At 54.4% G+C, this 12,208-nt stretch overlaps 1 protein-coding gene across 2 annotated transcripts in view; it reads left to right on the top strand.

The window, feature by feature from the left end:
- LOC122381422 (activating signal cointegrator 1 complex subunit 3-like) overlaps nt 1-11,890 on the top strand; it is a 28,798-nt gene extending 16,908 nt beyond the window's left edge. For both annotated transcript variants that reach the window (XM_043365557.1, XM_043365558.1), the window contains exons 17-37: nt 128-264; nt 596-772; nt 1,940-2,168; nt 2,505-2,646; nt 2,962-3,073; nt 3,404-3,572; nt 3,856-4,076; nt 4,347-4,599; nt 4,866-5,000; nt 5,345-5,476; nt 5,621-5,782; nt 6,232-6,350; nt 6,626-6,746; nt 7,143-7,275; nt 7,612-7,779; nt 8,034-8,103; nt 8,373-8,563; nt 8,908-9,148; nt 9,549-9,746; nt 10,027-10,224; nt 10,627-11,890. In XM_043365557.1, the coding sequence (XP_043221492.1) occupies nt 128-264; nt 596-772; nt 1,940-2,168; nt 2,505-2,646; nt 2,962-3,073; nt 3,404-3,572; nt 3,856-4,076; nt 4,347-4,599; nt 4,866-5,000; nt 5,345-5,476; nt 5,621-5,782; nt 6,232-6,350; nt 6,626-6,746; nt 7,143-7,275; nt 7,612-7,779; nt 8,034-8,103; nt 8,373-8,563; nt 8,908-9,148; nt 9,549-9,746; nt 10,027-10,224; nt 10,627-10,929 (3,611 nt within the window). In that variant the 3' untranslated portion in view covers nt 10,930-11,890. The remainder of the gene's footprint in view (nt 1-127; nt 265-595; nt 773-1,939; nt 2,169-2,504; nt 2,647-2,961; nt 3,074-3,403; nt 3,573-3,855; nt 4,077-4,346; nt 4,600-4,865; nt 5,001-5,344; nt 5,477-5,620; nt 5,783-6,231; nt 6,351-6,625; nt 6,747-7,142; nt 7,276-7,611; nt 7,780-8,033; nt 8,104-8,372; nt 8,564-8,907; nt 9,149-9,548; nt 9,747-10,026; nt 10,225-10,626) is intronic.
- Nucleotides 11,891-12,208: the final 318 nt, after the last annotated feature.

Here is a 12,208-nt window from a genome sequence, read left to right as displayed (position 1 = left end):
CAACAACACTTTAAATAGACCTTCTAACGGCTCGTTACCCCGTCTCTGGTTCCCAGTCATTGTATGTCTGCCGTTTAATTCTGTGCGGTGCTCTGACTCCGATGCGGCGCTCTGTCCGTATCTTCAGACCTGGGCCGGATCGCCAGCCACTACTACATCAAGTACGACACGGTGATGGTGATCAACGAGCGGATCCAGTCGTCCATGTACCAGCGGGACATCCTCGCCATGATATCGCAGTCGTCCGAGTTCGAGCAGATCAAGGTGAATGGGCGGACGGAGCGACGAGGAGGCGGCAAGAATTTGGGGAGGCTGGAGAGGTACATGTGAGAGTAGAGAGACTGTCATGAGGCGGGATAACTTCTGTTTTGGGTAGGGACGGGCTGTTAGTTTCCAGTTCTTCTTTCAACTCAGCACTTGCGGGGTCTAAAGTGGCATGGAAGGTGAGGTAGACCTTCACTGATATTTGGTTCCTCGTGTTTTATACCAACGCTGTGCATGTTTTGCTCCTCATTCAACATTGCGTGTCTTGACGCTTTTTTGCCGTAGCGCATGCATCGATTCTGACACTATGTGACGCCCGTGACGGCGGCAGGTGCGTGACGACGAGCTGGACGAGCTGGACCGTCACATCCACGAGGACTGCGAGGAGCCGGTACTCGGCGGCTCGGAGAACGTCCACGGCAAGGTCAACATCCTCATCCAGACGTTCATCTCGCGCGGACGCATCGACTCGTTCTCGCTCGTCTCCGACATGAACTACATCGTCCAGGTAAGAAATTGTACAGATGAATAGATATCTTAAGGGTGAGAAGATACCGTTCAACTGGACATTATACTTTGCTGATTATACAGGGTGGCGCCTATAAATGAAGACAATATATGCTCCACACAAAATATACATTTTTTGGCAAAAGTCAGTACTTTGGATGAAAGCTTGGAACTGGGGTGACTGATGGCGACCTGTCGAGCACACTTCACTCGATGAATCCCCCTCCGCGTCGATGACGGCCTCGATGCGCGGCTTGAACCGGGCGCAGGCCTTGGTCAGCATGGTCTTGTCCATCTTGACCATCATCTGCTTGATGGCTGACTTCAGAGAGTCAATATTGTTGTGTGGGTGTTTGTTAGTGTCCCTCTCGACTACGCCCCAGACGTTTTAGTCGAGCGGGTTCAGGTCCGGGGAGTTTGGCGGCCAGAACTCGGGCGTGATGTGGCTGTGCACGTTGCCGGTCATCCTCTCCTGCGTCATCCTGGCCTTGTGGGCGGTTACAGAGTCTTGTTGGAACACATAGGGCCTTCCTCAGCCACTCGGTCGATCCAGGGCTTTGCGACGTCACCGTCATCGACGGTGACGTCGACGTCGGGTCATCGTTGACGACGTTCTCGACTTTGCAATGAAATCGTCGTCTCTGACGGCATCAGATCGTCGGGGATGTTTCTTCCGCTTTGCCACAGCGGGACGTCGCCCACAGACTCATCCAAGCTCCGCTCGACTTTATAATCATGGCTTCTGTCGACCTTGAGGAAGTTGGCGACCTCGGGTGCCTCGCTGCCGGCGTGAAGCGCCACAATGACTGCGTGCCTTTTCATTTCTTCCGTTATAATTTTCAGCTGCAACGTTCCCTTTTGCTATGGACAACAATTTACATAAAGCATGGAACATGAATGCAAAAAATTATTGCTCTGCACAAAACAGTTTCCTCGTAACACAGGTTTGAAATTTGTGGTTATTTACCGGCGCCACCCTGTAGCTAGTAGCTGATGACTATGGTTGGCGGTCTAATACAGGGTGAAGTAAAGAGAGAATGTGAGATGGCTAACACGTATTTAACATTTTGCAGTTATTCTGACTCGGTTATTTCGTTCGTAACTCCACTCGTTACTTGCTACCAACCGCGGCTGACCCACGTATCGCCCTGTTCTCTCTCCACCGCAGAACGCCAAGCGCATTGTGCGCGCCGTGTTCGAGATCTGTCTGCACAAGCACTGGCCGCTGGTGTCTGCGCACGTGCTGCAGCTCAGCCTGCAGCTGGAGCGCCAGCAGTGGGCCTCGGAGACGCCGCTGCGCCAGTGCGGCGGCGAGCTGAACGCCCTCATACTGGAGAAGCTGGACCAGCGCAACCTGCGGCCAGACGACGTGCGCGAGATGGACGTCAAGGAGCTGGGTAAGTGATGGGGATGGTCGGGGACGGAGGGAAGCGACAGGCGGGTGGCTGGGCAGGATGTGGTGTGTTATGATTTAGAGGGAGATACTTGAGTAGAAAAAGTCATTGAAAGACACTTTGGTAAAGACCACAGACTGCCTGACTGGTGACCACTGGCTTCTGAGCACGGTGTAGTGAACACTGACTTCTCAGCATAGTCTAGTGACAATTGCCACATCTTACTGCTGACCACTGATCAATGACTGACTGCTGACCGACCGCTGACCAGTGACCACCGACCACTGAGCACTGACCAGCTGTTCACTAACCATTGATCACTGACCTGACTGTGTTCAGGTTTTCTGATCCGGGACCAGAAGAAGGCGCCTGCCATCCGCCGCGCGGCCTCGGAGATCCCTGCCGTGACCCTGGACGCCAGCGTGCAGCCCATCACCCGGCGGGTGCTGCGAGTGAGGCTGACCATCACACCGGACTTCAGGTGAGTGGATAGAAGGAATTTCACCTCATCACACCGGGTCCGACTGACCGTCACACCGGATCTTAAATGAGTGGAGGTGACTTCACATCACCCGCCGACCATCACACCGGACTTTAGGTGAGTAGAGGTGACTTCACATCAGCACACGGCCGGTCCAACTGACCATATTCACACCGGACTTCAGATCACTTCAGATTACGTGACACTACCACGAGTCTGACAGACCATTACACTGGAATTCAGGTGAAACTATTAGATTGGGCCGGAGCTGATGACGTTGATGTGAGGTGATGACGTAAAAGCTTTGTTCGACAGATGGAGTGACCGAGTGCACGGCAAGACGTCCGAGACGTTCATCGTGTGGGTGGAGGACCCCGACAGCAATTACATGTACCACCACGAGTACTTCATCCTGCAGAAGAAACAGGTCAGTCGACTGCCGCATCGTTACTGTCAAATGACTAGTTAGCAAAGTACATAGACAATCATGGCCGGCCAAGGGACAAACGTAGAGTTCTCTTATGAAGCGCTATCCTAACACAAGTTATAGCCGATGGTAATTTTTCACTCGTGTGTGGTACTGTTGCAGCTGCATCCAAACTAACCACGCCGTTAGTCACACATGACACAACGGTTAGTCACAACCGCCCCACTGACATATTGACGTCTCCAGGGTTTCCACATGACATATTATACCATAGACCACAACCGCCGCCCCACAGCCTCTCGCCCCTCTGACGCTCCCCGTCGTCCCCAGGTGCTCCGCGAGGAGCCACAGTCACTCGTGTTCACGATCCCGATCTTCGAGCCGCTGCCGGCGCAGTACTACATCCGCGTGCTGAGCGAGCGCTGGCTGGGCTCTGAGGCGGTGCACCCGCTGTCGTTCAAGCACCTGATCCTGCCCGACCGTCACCCGCCGCACACAGGTAAGGAGCAGGTTAATGGTGGTGGGTGGAGGACGCTGTTTGGCTGCCTACCGTGTCTGATTCTCATTTTGAAATAGGTACTTCATTGTCTAAATCATTGTGGCACGAGTGTAGTTATTTTGCGTTATCTCATATGTGCGATATGATATATTCGCAGAATTATTATTTACAACAGTGCCTAGCCCACCTTGGCGCTAGGTGGGTGGATTGATCAGACCTGATATCTGTCCCTCACAGCGGCGCTCCCACCTGACTTTCCGGCCTACCAAACCGTACCTTTCAGACCTGCTGAACCTGCGGCCGCTGCCGGTCTCGGCTCTGCAGAACATCCACTACGAGAGTCTCTACGGCTTCACCCACTTCAACCCGATCCAGACGCAGCTGTTCCACGCGCTGTACCACTCGGACTGCAACCTGCTGCTGGGGGCGCCCACCGGATCCGGCAAGACCATTGTCGCAGAGATCGCCATGTTCAGGGTGTTCACTCAGATGCCCAAACGAAAGGTGGGTGAGATTGCGGACAACAGCGCGACGATTGTAAGTAAGACTGCTGTTGCTCTGTTTTGAGATAGATGATGTGAATATTATTTGATATTCCTTATGATAATGTTTAAATGTTTTGCTTATGAACTTTGCTTTAAAACATCAACTCGTGGTCAATGTCCGTCGAATTCTTTTTTACGCGACCTTAAGCTCGTCAACTCTTTTCGGCCCTTGCAGTTGCAGTCTGCCCGTCCCCGTGTCTGACGGCTGTCCTGCCCCGCCCGTCCGCAGGTGGTGTACATCGCGCCGATGAAGGCACTCGTTCGGGAGCGGATGAACGACTGGCGCGAGCGGCTGCAGAGGAAGCTCGGCCTTCGTCTCGTGGAGCTGACCGGCGACGTAACGCCCGACGTGCGGGCCATCCAGTCGGCGGACGTGATCGTCACGACGCCCGAGAAGTGGGACGGTGTCAGCCGCAGCTGGCAGACGCGCAACTACGTTCAGGACGTGGCGCTCATCATCATCGACGAGATTCATATGCTCGGTAAGGCTGGGTGGAGGTTGACAGATGTGATGAGGGAACGGACAGGGATTTCTGAAGGTGGAAAGGTAAGAACTTATAGGAGGCTTGAGAGGTACGATAAGTGATTTGTTATTGCTATCCAGACTGGTACTTCAGTGTTCCAAGAAATGTAATGGTCTGATGAATTAGTAGCATGTTGTGAAAGTGCTTGTGACGTAAACTCATACGCCCTCTCTGATAGTTGCGTGACGATCCATCTTAATGTCTATCCTTTTTCTGCTTTTCAGGCGAGGACCGCGGCCCGGTGCTGGAGGTGATTGTCTCTCGGACCAACTTCATCTCGTCCCACACCCAGCGCCAGCTGAGGATCATCGGACTGAGCACGGCCATGGCCAACGCCGCAGACCTCGCCTCCTGGCTCAGTACGTAATAAATGGATGGTAGGGACTAGGGAAACTGTAGGTTCTGTACTTCTACGCTTTGGGTAGGGCGTCCCAGTGTGGATTTTGGCTGAACGGTAGTCCTGTTTATTGGTATCATCCTATCTGTTTAGGAAGCTTTAACACTTTAAATTGTTTATTCGTTTTCATTCGAATGTGTATTGTGAAAAATGGAAGGCACACTTGCTCGTGATCGGCGCCCCGAGGGAAGGCCGTATTTAGCTTTGTTCTCAGTCTGACCCCGCAGACATCCGAAGGGCGTCGTACTGTGTAGCTTTCGGCCGATGATGCTGCCGTGAGCTGACCTTTGACCTGTGACCCCTCAGACATCAAGGGCGTCGGCCTGTACAACTTCCGGCCGACGGTACGGCCGGTACCGCTCGAGATCCACATCCATGGATTCCCGGGCAAACACTACTGCCCGCGGATGGCCACCATGAACCGGCCCACCTTCAAAGGTAAGCAGTCTGATACGGGCGTTACAGCCGACAGCGGGCCATCTATGCGATATGTAGACTCGCCGGGTGGATCAAACACTATTGTTGAGCGGGACGGCTGTTGAGCGGAGCGACTCTCTGACGGAACGGCTCACCCCTCGGCAGCGATCCAGACGCACTCGCCGGAGAAGCCGAGTCTGGTGTTCGTCTCGTCCCGGCGTCAGACGCGGCTGACTGCCCTGGACCTGATCGCCTACCTGGCTGCCGAGGACAACCCCAAGCAGTGGCTGCACATGGACGAGGCAGAATTACAGCCCAAACTGGATGGTAAGGGAGGGGAGGGAAGGGAGAGAGGACAACCCCAAACCGTGGGAGGGAAGAGGGAGGGGAGGACAACCCCAAAGAGTGGGAGGAGAGGGGAGGGACAACCCCATACAGTGTGGGGGAGGGGGAGGGGGGAGGGACAGCCCCAAACAGTAGCTGTACGTGGATGGGTCAGAAATGTAGCCAAAACTGGATGGTATGCTTATGCCTGCAGGGTAGTTGTGCATCGTTGTTCTCATCTGTTTTCACTGCCATGACTCACTTTAGAGGTAAAAGGGATTGTTGAAGTTTGATCTTCTCTGCGCCACTTGGTCAGCTAGCGCTGCATGCTTCCCTGACCTGTGTTTTTGATCTACCGATGACCTGTCCTGACCTGCGCCGATGGCCTTCGCTCTGACCTGTCGATGACCCCGCTCTGACCTGTGCCGTTGTTGCCCTGCCTCACCTTGCAGAGGTGCGTGACCCGAACCTGCGTCTGACGTTGGCGTTCGGCATCGGCATCCACCACGCCGGTCTGGTCGAGTACGACAGGAAGCTGGTCGAGAAGCTGTTCGTCGAACAGAAGATCCAGGTCGGTGGCCGCTGGTGGTAGTTGGACCGTGTTCTCCGGCGTGTAGGCTGGATCGTGTTGTATTTGTAATTTATAGTCACGACCACGTTATATGCTGGCTGTTGAATGGTCTTTATGGATATTGGTCTAGACTTGGCCATTATCGTAATAACTTGAGGTAAAGCTATTTTTGCTCGTCATTAGTAGGTCAATATAAGTGCATGCAGACCACTTGATGTCACGTCAGCCACAGCTAGTTTGCTGCTGCATTTCTGACAATTTCTCTTTTTCCCCAGGTGCTCATCGCCACTGCTACGCTGGCCTGGGGCGTCAACTTCCCGGCCCATCTGGTCGTGGTGAAGGGCACTGAGTACTTTGACGGCAAACAGAAACGCTACGTCGACTTCCCGATCACGGGTGAGTGATGCTTCGGACTGGCCGGTTCGGGTGGAGTGGGATTGGGTCGGGTGGAGTGGTCACACTAATTATTGACTAAATACCCACGATATCTGTCTGGGGTGTACGAGATACTGCCTCGCAGACTGTATGTCGCTGCTGAGTAATCGGGGATTCTTATAGTAGACTGGCAGTGCAGTGGCACGTATGTTCGATCATGTGCAGCGTATGCTGGATAATGATTTAAACTGTATTTCCATGCGAAGTTTTTTTAGCATACGAATTATGATGGCGACAATTTCGTATGCATTTCAACGAGACATATGACGTTACCAGCTCCTGCCGCGCTGACCCAAATGTGGGCGCTGCTGTCATCCCCGTGCTCCACTCACCGTACGGTGCTCTGTGCTCGGGCAGACGTGCTGCAGATGATGGGCCGCGCCGGTCGGCCGCAGTACGACGACAACGGCGTGGCCGTCGTGCTCGTGCACGACCAGAAGAAGCACTTCTACAAGAGCTTCCTGTACGAGCCGTTCCCCGTGGAGAGCAGGTGAGACAACACGCAGGCTCCATTCCGCCGTTATTAGGGTTTTATCTTGTCAACTACCTACCCTTCTGTCTGTCTTCCTTTTTTTTTACCTCTTGTCGCTCCTTCCTTAAAGATCACTGGGAGTACGTCGATTCGCCTCTAATTTTGCCGTACTGACCGTCACCCCCAGCTGACGATGTCTGACCACCTGACCGTGTAGCTCACACTTCGCCGTTCTTATCCTGATGAACGTGCTGCCCGACCACCTCTCATTCTTACCCGTAACCCAGCTGCCATCAGCAGCTGACCGCGTCTAACGCTCTGATAACGCATAACCTGCTCTCTCATCGCTCTCAGTCTGATGAACGTGCTGCCCGACCACCTGAACGCCGAGATCGTGGCCGGCACGCTGCAGAGCAAGCAGGACGCCATCGACTACCTCACGTGGACGTTCTTCTTCCGGCGCGTGCTGCAGAACCCCACCTACTACGACCTCGAGTCCACCGACGGAGATTCGGTCAACAGGTAACGGAGTCATCAGGGTCAGATGAACGTGGTGTTGATGGTGGCGATAATATGACTCCGATGTGCCCTGCTCGAGCAATATCATGCCATCATGCCAACAGAGGCGCACATCATGTCAAATGAAATAACCTGATTAGCGTGGAATTGTATGGTATTGAAAGCTATGCCCGAAGTCTTGTTGAGGATACCCGACATTCATGCCTGTAAGACACTCTTTCCTCTAAATCTGACCTGTTTCTTGTTTTGCTTCTCAGGTACCTGTCTGAGGTGGTGGACGGAGCCGTCAACACCCTGGAGCAGAGCGGCTGTGTCGAGGTGGACGCCGTAAGTGTACTTCACTTTCCACAGACTGCAAAGTGTTCACGTCTTATCAGGGAAATTAATTTAGTTATAGTGACGGTGTATCCTATTCATTTTTCTGATCACTTAACTACCTATCTCCATTATTTAATCCCTGACTCTTGCAATTTTATATCGTTACAAGATTGATAATTTATCTACTCTTCGTCATTTTTGCTAAGATGCTACAAGCATTCACTCAGCGCCACATGAGACTTCCAACTGACTTAGCTCGCCTTCTACCCTCCCGTCAGGACAACCGGGGTCTGTACGCCACCGTGCTGGGCCGTATCGGCTCGTTCTACTACCTGAACCACCGCACCATGGAGCTGTTCAGTGAGCGGCTGGGCGCCGACACCTCCGACCACGACCTGCTCAAACTGGTCTCGGACGCCTACGAGTATGACGAGATTCCGGTCCGACACAACGAGGACATCACCAATGGGTGAGTCGGTGGAGTTGTCGGAGAGGGGTGGGGTGTTGGTACTGGTAATGTGTGTTGTCGGGTTGCGCTGCGTCTGGAGGCGGCGGGTGGCAGGAAATAAAGGTGAGACTCACAGGCCGTGGCAGACTCAGCGGATTGGTTTGCCTTAGTGTTGCGGTGTCTTAAACAGCAAGAAAGTCACCGAGTTTCTTGAACAGACGGGGTTCTTGAGTCTGGACAGCATCTCGGCACTTTATTCGTTTGACACATCCCCCTCCGTGCCTGTCCCCCAGAGGCCTGACAGCCCAGTGTCTGCTGGTGACCCAGTGTCCGGTGGTAACATCCCCTTCCCCGTCTGTCTGCAGTGAGCTGGCGGCCCAGTGCCCGGTGCCGGTGGACAAGTACAGCTACGACTCTCCGCACGTCAAGACGCACCTGCTGTTCCAGGCGCACTTCTCGCGCCTCCGACTGCCCATCGCCGACTATGTGACCGACCAGAAGTCGGTGCTGGACCAGGCGATCCGCGTGTGCCAGGCGCTGCTGGATCTGGTGGCCGAGTCGGGCTGGCTGGCCACCACCGTCAGGGCCGTTCAGCTGCAGCAACAGGTGCGAGATGGGTGGGCAGGCGGGCCAGGAGGGAAGGAATGGGCGAGTCGACAGCGTATCGAATGGGCGGGCCGAATGACTGACCGATTGGCGTATAGCGTGATGATGTGACTGCCACCAGATGCTCACACCAATGTGAATAATGCGAAAGACAGACAGTCGTCAAACTTAGCAGAATATCGCAAAAATGTTATTGTTGTACATACTTTTCATGATGCAGTGATACGGAAATGTGCCTCGGACTGCTGCAGTGGTTTGATTCCCCCCCCCCCCCCCCCCCCCCCGGACTACATGCATGTCAGCTGACCGCACCGGCGTCTGTTCTCTGCAGCTGATCTAGGCGCGTTGGGTGACCGACTCGCCCCTTCTAACATTGCTGGTCTGTGTATGTGTTTTACAGCTGATCCAGGCGCGTTGGGTGACGGACTCACCCCTGCTAACGCTGCCGCACCTGGAGAGCGGCCAGCTGCGCCTGCTGGGTCGGCTCGACTGCCTGCCGCGCTTGGTGGAGGCGGCCGGCGGCGGCGGCGACCGGAAGGCGTTCAGCGCCGTCCAGGAGAGACTGGCGCAGCACATGGACGGCTGGCAGCTACAGGAGGTGGGTGCCTGGTCTGACGACAGTGACAAGCCATGGATGGCTGTCTGATGACTGTCTGGGGTACTGGAGAGAGAGTTGGTCTGCGCCATAGTCATAGTCGTTTATTATAATTGATCCGCATGGAACAATTATATTACGAATTCCGTCGGGCAATTTACAGAAAATGTACTAATGAAACGATCGCTACCAAAACATGTAAGATTAATCGAGTGCATGTGAAAGTGTGCCTGTCTGGAGTGTAGTCTGCGGACCGTCTGACGGTCAATCGGTCTGTTCACAGCTGAACGACGCTCTCCGCCGGCTGCCCCGGATGCGTCTGTCGGTGGCCGTCGAGGGCTGGTGGGAGGCGTCTGCCTCGGCCGAGCGGCGGCCGATCGCGTGCCGCCAGCAGCCGGCACAGCCCACCTGGCTGGACCTGCACGCTGACCAGGAGTACACGCTCCAGGTGGAGCTGCGCAGACTCAACCCGCCACCAAAGGTCAGTGACGCCCGCAGACAGCGGCGGCTGGGATGGGGCCGGCAGCACGTTGTAAGGAACGTGAGCTAATAGTGCGTCACACCTCTCCTGATTTTGATATTGAGCGCGCTCTGTTAGCGTTCTTTGGTCGCTGCCTGTGGCATAAATTAATTGGTTTAATATAACTGTGACGCAACTATACTATTCTAGTCTTGTTGATACACGGTATCTGTTTTTTTTTTTATAAGGCTTGCTGGCAAGCCATAGCAGAATATGATTCCCTGTTAGTGGGCTTCAGATAATAATAGTGATTGTAGTTCCCTGATCATATGCGGTCTTGTCGGTGAGGTGAGTCGATCAATACCACTCGGTGTCCCGTTTTTCACCTCCTCCCCTCTCACCGGTCCGTGTGCGTTGTTCCAGGAGGGCCGGGCGCTGGCTCACGCGCCCTGCTTCCCCAAGCCCAAGGACGAGGGCTGGGTGCTGGTGCTCGGCGAGGCAGACTCGGGCGAGCTGCTGGCGCTGAAGCGAGTGGGCGCCGGCCGCGGACGGTGCGCCGCGCCGCTGGCGTTCCGGACGCCGGCCGAGCCGGGCCGGCATATCTACACGCTGTACCTACTGTCAGACAGCTACCTGGGCCTGGACCAGCAGTACGACCTCTGGCTGAACGTGGTCGAGCCGTCGGTGTCGGCACAGGTCAACGGCGAGCTCGGAGACCTGGAGTAGGGTCGGCCGGGAGAGGGGGCAGGGGTGCTGTGTTTACGGGCCAGGAGATGGACTGGTTGACGAGAGGATTTGGAGCACAGAGGGGAGCCGCAGGACAAGCGAGATCGGAAAAACAATCGGTGGATTCGAAGTGCTAGAACGCGTTCTTGAGGCAGACAAATGTGTCATATGAGCTGCGAATAACCAAGAAATTGTTATGTTCAGGAGCGTTACGCTGTCTCAGTTCGAAGCGAAGGGACTGATACAGATGAAGGAACTAGCACTGGCTGTTATTGGGTCCACGACAGAAGATGGAATTGACACATCTTCAAACGTGCGTTTCGTTAACCGTCCCGGGTGGGTCAGTACCTGTTACGATGTTTCTGTGCGTGCGATGGCACGGAGTCGCCGGTAGTGACACGTGGGGGCCACCGGGGCTCCGGCAGTCCAGACGGCAGGGCTTTCCTTGTTACGAGTGCTGCGACGGTCGCAGGTGGTTTTGTATTGTGTGTGCTTCTGGCTCGGTGTGGCGAGTTCACTGGTGTTTATACTGCGCGTGGTTTCATGTGACCCGTGCGGAGAAGACTGACAGGTCGAGAGGTCAGTGCTGTTTCCCCAACGTGATAGGGTATCACAGTAAGGCCAGAGTGCACAATGCCTCACTGTTCGTTGACCAGAAGCTTTATATGATTGTCTCTTCTTATCGTATGATTTTGTAAAAAGTCATCAACTATGCATTGGACCGAATGGCGGATGGCGGGATCTGTGATACCCCAGCAATTTCCACAGCCGCTTCGCCGGAGGTCACAGCTGTGTGTTGTCCATGTCATCCGTGTTGCGACACTGACATACCAGCAAAGCCTGTGTGATTTTGTCACGCCATGAGCGACAGTTTATCACACCCGCCAGTGCGTCGGTCCTTGCGAGCCCACAGTTGAGTATTATAGCCCAGTGACACGTTGAATACAGTGGTGATCGGAAAGCTGTTTTGTTATGTGCATCCGCTCAGGTGATGTGTAGTAATAGTAAGCCCGCCCGAGTTGACCTACAGAACCTGGCTTACCGTCCCAGACACCTGCTAGTCGCAGCTCTCAGCGTTGGCCAACACTCGCATGGTTTCCTAAGGAACTTTCCAATCTGTAAATTATTTCAGCTTTCGGTCGGGTAAGTAGTCATCCCGTTTTTGTAACCAAGAATATGGTGGTTGAGTCTGCGATATGCCGGACAAAGGGAAGTAGGTAAATCCTTGTAACTGACAGTTCTTCGGACGGCTATTGCTGCCTATCGTTTACCGTTTAGC

The sequence above is a fragment of the Amphibalanus amphitrite genome, unplaced genomic scaffold, assembly GCF_019059575.1.
Source record: "Amphibalanus amphitrite isolate SeventyFive unplaced genomic scaffold, NRLGWU_Aamphi_draft 000120F_arrow, whole genome shotgun sequence".
Lineage (NCBI taxonomy): Eukaryota > Metazoa > Arthropoda > Thecostraca > Balanomorpha > Balanidae > Amphibalanus > Amphibalanus amphitrite.
This window is presented reverse-complemented; position numbering and strand designations above follow the sequence as displayed.